Source organism: Medicago truncatula, chromosome 3 (genome assembly GCF_003473485.1).
Source record: "Medicago truncatula cultivar Jemalong A17 chromosome 3, MtrunA17r5.0-ANR, whole genome shotgun sequence".
In the NCBI taxonomy this organism is placed as follows: domain Eukaryota; kingdom Viridiplantae; phylum Streptophyta; class Magnoliopsida; order Fabales; family Fabaceae; genus Medicago; species Medicago truncatula.
The window spans coordinates 57,469,801-57,479,713 of record NC_053044.1 but is presented as its reverse complement, the minus strand read 5'-3'; the positions used below and the strand labels follow the sequence as shown (position 1 = coordinate 57,479,713).

The 9,913-nt window shown below is 32.9% G+C and overlaps 2 protein-coding genes across 2 annotated transcripts; both read right to left on the bottom strand.

Moving 5' to 3' along the window:
* Positions 1-605: 605 nt before the first annotated feature.
* Positions 606-2,934, bottom strand: LOC25490318 (glycosyltransferase family 92 protein RCOM_0530710). The gene has a single exon (XM_013606838.3). It carries the CDS (start codon positions 2,789-2,791, stop codon positions 941-943), a length of 1,851 nt encoding a protein of 616 aa, XP_013462292.1. The 5' UTR covers positions 2,792-2,934; the 3' UTR covers positions 606-940.
* A 4,697-nt stretch (positions 2,935-7,631) lies between these two features.
* LOC120579631 (uncharacterized) lies at positions 7,632-8,696 on the bottom strand. The gene is made up of 5 exons (XM_039832127.1): positions 8,616-8,696; positions 8,233-8,497; positions 8,033-8,129; positions 7,812-7,939; positions 7,632-7,720 (listed from the first exon to the last, which is right to left on the bottom strand). The coding sequence occupies exons 1-5, from the start codon at positions 8,694-8,696 to the stop codon at positions 7,632-7,634; spliced, it is 660 nt and encodes a 219-aa protein (XP_039688061.1).
* Positions 8,697-9,913: the final 1,217 nt, after the last annotated feature.

Sequence of the window (9,913 nt, the reverse complement as noted above, 5' to 3'; positions counted from 1 at the left end):
TCGGAATAAAAAAACCACCGAAATGACTTTTTTCCAACATTTTTGGTGAATTTGATTAAAGTGTACTAAAGCGGAAACACAAGAAAAGGGATAAAAAAGTTTAGACAAATGCAATAAGAGAGAGGGAAATTGGGTAAAGAGGGTGCTTTCTTTTAACCGGCTTTGATTGGGTAAAGATTAGACAAATACAAAAAGGATTAAATGGTAATCAATAAAGGTATAGGTAAATTGTGTTAGCAATGGGAAAGATTTAATGTCTTCGTGAAACCCACCCCCGTATATTTTACTCATGTTTCATGCATATTCATCTTCCATAGAATGTATGATCTTCCATAAAATGTTGTTTCATGCACTAAAGCAACATTGATATTGAAAAATACGTTTATGAGTCGTATGCGTTAGTGCAGTAGAAAGAGTGGACAGACGGGCACGTGGACGCTAGTACAAATAAAAAAACAAACACTATTTGCAAATTGTCGGTATATGTGATGCATTTGCTAGAACTGTGTTTCACGTTACATGAGAATCATGAAATGAAATAGTCTGCTATTGCTAGTTATATAACGAATGAATAAAGTTAAAATTGAATTAATGGTAAACGAATCTAGCAAAGTGCACAGAGGGGTGGATTTCATTTATGAAGAAGCACCAAATCAGGTGCAGTCCAAAGAAGAAATCTGCCTACACTAGTATCAATCAACTATAGGGGTCCAAAATGGAACAATGAAGACAACAAAAATTCTATTCCTTGCATTAAAAAAAAGTGGAATAGAAAAACAGAATGTAAGAGAGCACTATAATAGTTTTCAACTGTTCCTGTGTATGTATAGTATTGATCCATCCATCCATGTTTACTTTTGTTGAGAATCTGTCCCCTCCGAATCAAAAATCTATGTAAGAAGAAGAAGAAGAATCAAGGGGAATCAAATAAAATAAATTCTCATCTAGTTTGCCAAGCCATTCTATATCCATTATGCGTGAACGATCCAAACCATTCACGTGTCAACAATTTCAACCTTTGATCTCTAACCTCACAAAACCTGTGTGTCCAATCTTTAGGTTCAACAGCCTCAAATCCTAACCCAGGTGTCCTATCTTGCGAGTTTGGGTTCATAGCTTGTCTCCAATCCACAACATAAGCAGACACTCTCCTTCTAAATTTGCTCTTAAACTCAACCCACGCTTGGTACTTATAGTGATTCACCAAACCCTCTTCGGGACCAAGTTGTTTCGATCTAAACCCTTGTTTCTCATTCACTTGAAAATGATGTATCACATTCCACAAACTTCTATCAACTGCTTCTACCAACACAATTGATTTGTGTCTTTGTTCCACTTTCCTCCGACACGTGTACCCCTGTGTTACCCCTTCTTTCGGGTGTTGTCGTTGACCTGATGGCCCAAATTCTAAACACATCATTGACACCTGTCCAATTCTACCACCCTTGTCCTCCCGCGGTAAAATTGATTTCAACGAAGGTAATTCATTTGAATTGAAGTGGAACCCATTATTTCTCCAAGAGGGTAAATACATGAATTCATCAACATCCACATACATCATCCAAGTGCATAATCCTTTGGATTTTGAGTACAAAATACTGTGTGAGAATCCAGCTTCTTGAGTCTTAGGCCAAATCCAAAGCAACGTGCTTATATTATAACCCTCTTCACGAAGCTCCTTAATTATTCTCTCCAAATCATCATCATCGCTTCCATTATCATACAATATGAAATTTTCCACTCCCACTTTTGAATGATACACAACCCATTCCCTCAAAAACTTCGCCACATTATAAACCATCGTGCATGCACAAAGGAAATATTTGGGCTGGGCCGGAGGCCCAAAGTTTTGAACTGCCACGGGCTTAGAATTGGGTTTATTGGGCCTGGGAGTGTAATACGCTACGGACGGAACCACGATGTTTTCTCCAATAATCTCGAGGGAAACTCCAATTTCGGAATTCGAACCCAAATCAGACGGATCTGGATGCAAGCATCGGAAAACCTCTTGAACAGAGCTTGTAACGGCGGTGCGAATTCCGTCTCCTATTTGGAAAACACAGTTAAGCTCCTTCGCCGGCCTGTCGTAGCCTTGACGATGATTAACACCTTTGGCAAACAAAACTACGTCGTCTTCCATTGAAAAAGACTCGTAAACAACAAAATTCCACCTCACAAGCTCCGCCGCCGGAGAATGATTTTGAAATTCATTTTCCGACGTTCCGGTTACCAACATAGGTTGCGAAAATATTTTCCGGCGCCAAACCGTACCCGGCATGTCGCACTTGAACGTTGTACGGTTGGTGAAAGGTAAAACACCAGAGAATTTCGCCTGAGACATTTGGTTGTTCCGGAAAAGGCAGTTATATTCATCGGAAGAAGATAAAGGCGTGTTTGGAGAAACGAGAACGAGAATCTCCCAATCTGGTAATAAAACTGAAACCGTTGAGAACGAGTTTCTGAAGTTGATGGATGAAACACGACGTGATTGGTGTGAAAACTCGTTGACGATGTTGTTGTTTTTGTTTGCATTGGTATGAACGACAACGTGATTTTTTGCGTTTAGCTTCCATGGACGATCGTCAAGGTCGTAATCAGGTCTCCAACCAGAAACGGCATCACGAGAGAGATGAAGAGAAAATGCAGCAAATAAAAGAATAGAAAGTAATGAAAGAAGGAGGGTTGTTCGTGGTTTTCGTCGCATGGTTTCCCAAGGACTACTAATGAATGTTGTTGTTGAATTGTTAATGGAAATATTGGAATCTGATGGTGAAGAAGGTTTCATATTCATATTTTCTATATGAGTGAAAAGTAGTGTTACAGATAGATAGATAGATAGAGAGGGGGATGGTGTGAGGTGAAATCAGCACTCGTTTTGAGTTTTATTCATAGATAGGAATGAATTGGGAATATGAAAGATATAGACACTACTCACATAATAATAATAATTGTAGAATGTTTTATGTTATTAGGTAATGATTTGATTGTGATTGGTGATGAGGAGGATCTGTATGTAAACCAACTTTTCTGATTCCATAAGCAAAGCTAATAGCGAGGGAGCAACCTTTACGTGCTTGCACCATCTTCCTTTATTCTTCCTTCCTTCAATACTAATTAAAATTATAAACTAATACTACTTCTTCTAACAGATTTTAAAGGGAGTTTAATTGTGACACACATTCTATTAAAATTTAAACATGATTAATGATCTATGATCGTAACGGTCTAATTTTTTTTATTAAGTTCTTTTAAAAATGCTTTCATTTTTACATAATATATTGATGGAAAAAGTTCATTAAAACTTGATTTTATTTCTTTAATAAAAAATACCAGAAAATTATATTTTTAAAAAACTTTCAAGACATCATATTATATATTCAAACTCATTTCAATTCAATTGGTCAAAATACAACAACAGCCAAGCTTTGAGTGAAATAGATTACAAGAATCAAACAACACTATAATGTTGTGCAAAAAAACCATTCAATTGATCACAATAACTGAAATTAAATAATAATCCTAAAAAAACTGAAATTAAATAAAATAATCAAAATAACGATGATAAAAAATAAAACTTATTTGGTAATAAAAAATATATTTATACTTTAGCAAAACAAGATAGATTCGAATAAATTAAATAGTATTGAAATAGGATATATGCTGGCAGCAGTTTTTATGGAATTGGCAGCATTGTTAACTTACAATACAAGGGTTGAACTTTTAAATTTTAATAGAAAAATTTATAAAAGTGCAAACTATTCAGGGTAAAATAATTGCTTCATTGTATATTTTTTTCAGGGATGCAATTCATTGTATATTTATTAAGTATAAATTCATTGAATAAATTAATATTACCGTAAGAAAAAGTATAAGTTGATATTATTTTTATACAGTATGATGAAAACATTAGATATAATATATGTAAGATAAGAATAAGATGATAGTAAGGTTCAACTCAACTAGCTACGACAAAATTTTCAGATTTAATTAACACTAGACTTTCCACCCGTGCTGCCGCACGGGTCATATAGTACATTGTAGATATAGTAGACAAAAACAAATCTCAATGCATATCAAAGAGAATGAAATATGTGGTCCCAAATATATGCAGATGTTGGAATTCGAACCTCAGACACCACGCTTATTCACCAAAAAAATATTAATTTTTATCAATCGTGTGTTACTTCATTCTTTTGTTAAAATTATATGTCAATATTATATTATTGGTATGTTACTTCATATTTTTCTTTTTTTTTTTGAAAAAATGTTACTTCATTCTTTTGTAAAAATTATATGTTAATGTTATATTATGTACCTAAAAATAGTTCATTCTTAACCTGAACATGTAAAATGTTTTATTTAAATAATTTTCCTTTTATCGAATATTTGGCATTTACCGTAAATGATACCCTTTAACTGTTTGTTGAAATGTTTCTTCCACCTGTTTATATAGATTGCAAAATTCAGGTGCATTTTGAGGTAAATATTTAACAAAGAGAGTTCAGTTCTAATTTGGATGAAAAGTGTAATATTAACAAAAAAAAATGTTGCTATAATCTTTCAAAACCCTTTTATTCCAATAGGGCGATTTGTTTTGTTGAAGAAATAGGGCGATTTGTTTTGAAGAAATAGGGGAAATAAAGCGATGCCGATTTGCTTTGTTCATGAAAATAGGAGATTAGGTGTGAGCATTAGCGTTGTTCATGAAAATAGAAGATTAGGTGTGAGCATTAGGGTTAAAACGGTAAAATTATGCAACAGGGTTTAGGTTAAAATTAGGGCTCATGAAAATATGAGATTAGGTGTGAGCATTAGGGTTGTTCATGAAAATATAAGATTAGGTGTGAGCATTAGGGTTAAAACGGTAAAATTATGCAACAGGGTTTAGGTTAAAATTAGGGCTCATGAAAATATGAGATTAGGTGTGAGCATTAGGGTTGTTCATGAAAATATAAGATTAGGTGTGAGCATTAGGGTTAAAACGGTAAAATTATGCAATAGGATTTAGGTTAAAATTAGGGCTTACGGGTTACCTTTAATATATAAGAAGATTAGGTGAGAGCAATAGGATTGTTCATGAAAATAGGAGATTAGGTGTGAACATTAGGGTTAAAACAGTAAAATTATGCAATAGGGTTTAGGTTAAAATTAGGGCTTACTTGTTAACTTTAATATATAAGAAGATTAGGAGAGAGCATTAGGATTGTTCATGAAAATAGGAGATTAGGTGTGAACATTAGGGTTAAAACAGTAAAATTATGCAATAGGGTTTAGGTTAAAATTAGGGCTTACATGTTAACTTTAATATATAAGAAGATTGTTCATGAAAATAGGAGATTAGGTGTGAACATTAGGGTTAAAACAGTAAAATTATGCAATAGGATTTAGGTTAAAATTAGGGCTTACTTGTTAACTTTAATATATAAGAAGATTAGGAGAGAGCATTAGGATTGTTCATGAAAATAGGAGATTAGGTGTGAACATTAGGGTTAAAACAGTAAAATTATGCAATAGGGTTTAGGTTAAAATTAGGGCTTACTTGTTAACTTTAATATATAAGAAGATTAGGAGAGAGCATTAGGATTGTTCATGAAAATAGGAGATTAGGTGTGAACATTAGGGTTAAAACAGTAAAATTATGCAATAGGGTTTAGGTTTAAATTAGGGCTTACATGTTAACTTTAATATATAAGAAGATTGTTCATGAAAATAGGAGATTAGGTGTGAACATTAGGGTTAAAACAGTAAAATTATGCAATAGGATTTAGGTTAAAATTAGGGCTTACTTGTTAACTTTAATATATAAGAAGATTAGGAGAGACCATTAGGATTGTTCATGAAAATAGGAGATTAGGTGTGAACATTAGGGTTAAAACAGTAAAATTATGCAATAGGGTTTAGGTTAAAATTAGGGCTTACTTGTTAACTTTAATATATAAGAAGATTAGGAGAGAGCATTAGGATTGTTCGTGAAAATAGGAGATTAGGTGTGAACATTAGGGTTAAAACAGTAAAATTATGCAATAGGGTTTAGGTTAAAATTAGGGCTTACTTGTTAACTTTAATATATAAGAAGATTGTTCATGAAAATAGGAGATTAGGTGTGAACATTAGGGTTAAAACAGTAAAATTATGCAATAGGGTTTAGGTTAAAATTAGGGCTTACTTGTTAACTTTAATATATAAGAAGATAAGAAGATTAGGAGAGAGCATTAGGATTGTTCGTGAAAATAGGAGATTAGGTGTGAACATTAGGGTTAAAACAGTAAAATTATGCAATAGGGTTTAGGTTTAAATTAGAGCTTACATGTTAACTTTAATATATAAGAAGATTGTTCATGAAAATAGGAGATTAGGTGTGAACATTAGGGTTAAAACAGTAAAATTATGCAATAGGGTTTAGGTTAAAATTAGGGCTTACTTGTTAACTTTAATATATAAGAAGATAAGAAGATTAGGAGAGAGCATTAGGATTGTTCGTGAAAATAGGAGATTAGGTGTGAACATTAGGGTTAAAACAGTAAAATTATGCAATAGGGTTTAGGTTTAAATTAGAGCTTACATGTTAACTTTAATATATAAGAAGATTGTTCATGAAAATAGGAGATTAGGTGTGAACATTAGGGTTAAAACAGTAAAATTATGCAATAGGGTTTAGGTTAAAATTAGGGCTTACTTGTTAACTTTAATATATAAGAAGATTAGGAGAGAGCATTAAGATTGTTCATGAAAATAGGAGATTAGGTGTGAGCATTAGGGTTAAAACAGTAAAATTATGCAATAGGATTTAGGTTAAAATTAGGGCTTACTTGTTAACTTTAATATATAAGAAGATTAGGAGAGAGCATCAGGATTGTTCATGAAAATAGGAGATTAGGTGTGAACATTAGGGTTAAAACAGTAAAATTATGCAATAGGGTTTAGGTTAACATTAGGGCTTACTTGTTGTTAACTTTAATATACTAGACCATTGACCCGTGCTAACGCACGTGTCATTTAAAAAAATTAATACTCACTGAAAAAATAAGACACTGTAGTTCGCTTGAATGTAAAAATTGTCGTGAATCAAAGCAAAATGACAATTACCATAGACTTTGTTATTGTTCCATAATTCTAGTACGTAGTTCCTATAACTGAAGTTCGTTGACATGCAAATACTTTCAATAAGTAAGAAAATGAATAGTACCCAAAAAAGTCCTACACATTACGGAAAACTTCTCTGTAGACCACACTTGATGCAACATCGGTATCATCGCCGTCGTCGTCATTAATCAATATCTTTAAACCACCCCTCGAAGTAACCTGTGATATTGCAATGTACAACTGTCCATGTGAAAAATAACAAAGATGAATCCAAAACGACATCTAAAAATTTCAATAAATAGATAGCTACCTCAGTTGACTCAATCATGCTTTCAATTGTCATTCGGTTAGTGTTGAGCAAGTCATCTGATAAAGACGCGGAGCTGTTCGTTGAAATTTGGCTGACACTTCGGGTGAACTGTATTGATGCATTTTTCATTCTAATAAAATGGCACCAATGTTAATAGAAGAGTGGTGAGACCTCCAGACAACTTAATTATGACCAAAAAAACTTGTCTTTATTCTAAAGCATATGAAAATATAAATGGTTACCGTGTCATGTACGCAGCGACATCAGGCAAATCGCCATTAAGTATCAGCTTAGTCCCATTAAAGGCATTAACAACTTCCATAGCACCTAATTTTTTTAAAAATCAACAGCAAGTGAACATAATTTCCCATTTCATTGTTGATATCAGCAGAAAGCAAAAACTTAAAACACGACATACCTAAATACACGCGTGTCTTGCAAAACTGCAATATCAATATAGTAGGTGTGTCGTTGTCATGGTTGCCAAAAAAGGTCACAATTTTGTCGCCATGTTCACCCCAAAGAGAGCAATGCAAGCGGTTGTTTCTGTAATAAAATATTACCAAAATATCAATTCAGAAACATAAGGTATATTAAAATTATATTACAACCAGGTACAAAGAAAGAGACAAATCTTACTCAAGATCTTCTAAAGTGAGATCAATAACCCTGCTTTTCCTTCTGTCCTTTTCAGTTTCCCTTATATCACCTCTTTCAATTACATGACCAATAACATCTGAAATTACGTATACAAAAGCAAAAACAAATGTATGAAATTCCTAAACGAATGCTTATAGGTAGAAATAATGTACAACACACATTCAAAATTCAAGTCCTACCCGTAGATACTTCCTCGACAGTTGAAGAGAGAATTTCATTGAATGGCTTGAACTCAAAAACGTTCATAGGGATAGCAGGCAAGTGTACTTTGGTAAAAGTTGAATTGTGCATCATACTAAGCTTATGTTTGTGTGAAGTTACCTTATAAGGACTTTCATTAAAATCTACAATTGCATTTTCAAGCTGATATGTACCCCCTTCTTGAACCATGGACCTGAACTTTGCCACCAAATCTTTTCTAGCTGTGGCGTGAATACGTCCACCCTGTTGACGACAACAACAACATTAAACAGCTGGTTAAATTACATAACTAAAAAACAAAAATGACATTACTTTAATTTTAAAGTTAAGAGTGCAAACATGCAGAAACCTTTTCATCGACCAGTAACATGTTCATGAAAATGATGCTAGTGGGGACCTTCTTCTCTCGAATCAACCAAATGTGAGCAACTCGCACACACATCTTGAGATTCTTTCTTCCTCCAGAAACAGCTGAGATTGGAGTGTATTTGGCAGACATCATTGGCTTGTTTTTTCCTTTCCAAGAAAGAGGATGCTTATTTAGATTGAGATGGTTTGGCTAATAGGTTATGATATATTTATAGGAAAAAGGTGGAATATGTGTGAGTAGGATATGTCGGTTGAGCAATAAAGAGTATTAGTTATCAGGATAAGCACAAAATAGTGGAACAAAATTAGGAAGTGGCCAACATTTTAGGATAAAGATTAATATGAATAAAATGAAATTAATATTGTTGATGGGGCACTTTGTTTTAATTAAGAATTTACATTTTTTTTTTACTTAAGAATTACCATAGTTGATTCGCCAAAACATATTTTAGAGATGTGGATGAAATGTGTAATAGTTACTTGAATGAGATGAATTATGATTTTTAGTTTGTTTCCACCCAAAACATATTTTAGATATGTGGATGAAATCCCCTACTTATTTGAATGAGAGAAATAAGGATTTTCGTTTGTTTCCACCAAAAAGTTACTTTAGAGATGTGGATGAAATCTCTTAGTTACTTGAATGAGAAGAATTAGGATTTTTAGTTTGTTTCCACCGAAAACATATTTTAGAGATGTGGATGAAATCCCCTACTTATTTGAATGAGAGAAATAAGGATTTTAGTTTGTTTCCACCAAAAAGTTAGATTAGAGATGTAGATGAAATCTCTTAGTTACTTGAATGAGAGAAATTAGGATTAGGATTTAAGTTTGTTTCCACCCAAAACATATTTTAGAGATGTGGATGAAATCTTTAGTAGTTACTTGAATGAGAGGAATTAGGATTTTTAGTTTGTTTCCATCCAAAACATATTTTAGAGATGTGGATGAAATCTTTAGTAGTTACTTGAATGAGAGGAATTATGATTTTTAGTTTGTTTCCACCCAAAACATATTTTAAAGATGTGGATGAAATCCCCTAATTATTTAAATGAGAGAAATAAGGATTTTAGTTTGTTTCTACCAAAAACTTAGTTTAGAGATGTGGATGAAATCTCTTAGTTACTTGAATGAGAGAAATTAGGATTAGGATTTTAGTTTGTTTCCACCCAAAACATATTTTAGAGATGTGGATGAAATTCCCTAATTATTTGAATGAGAGAAATAAGGATTTTAGTTTCTTTCCACCAAAAAGTTAGTTTAGAGATGTGGATGAAATCTCTTAGTTAC

What these genes read in the sequence shown, in the direction of transcription:
- LOC25490318 (XM_013606838.3), bottom strand. Translation starts at nt 2,791, where the DNA reads ATGAATATGAAACCTTCTTCACCATCAGATTCCAATATTTCCATTAAC.
- LOC120579631 (XM_039832127.1), bottom strand. Translation starts at nt 8,696, where the DNA reads ATGTGTGTGCGAGTTGCTCACATTTGGTTGATTCGAGAGAAGAAGGTC. An exon ending in TTTTCATGAACATGTTACTG is followed by an intron (nt 8,498 to 8,615) that starts GTCGATGAAAAG and finishes TGTCGTCAACAG; the next exon opens with GGTGGACGTATTCACGCCAC. An exon ending in CTCACTTTAGAAGATCTTGA is followed by an intron (nt 7,940 to 8,032) that starts GTAAGATTTGTC and finishes ATTTTATTACAG; the next exon opens with AAACAACCGCTTGCATTGCT.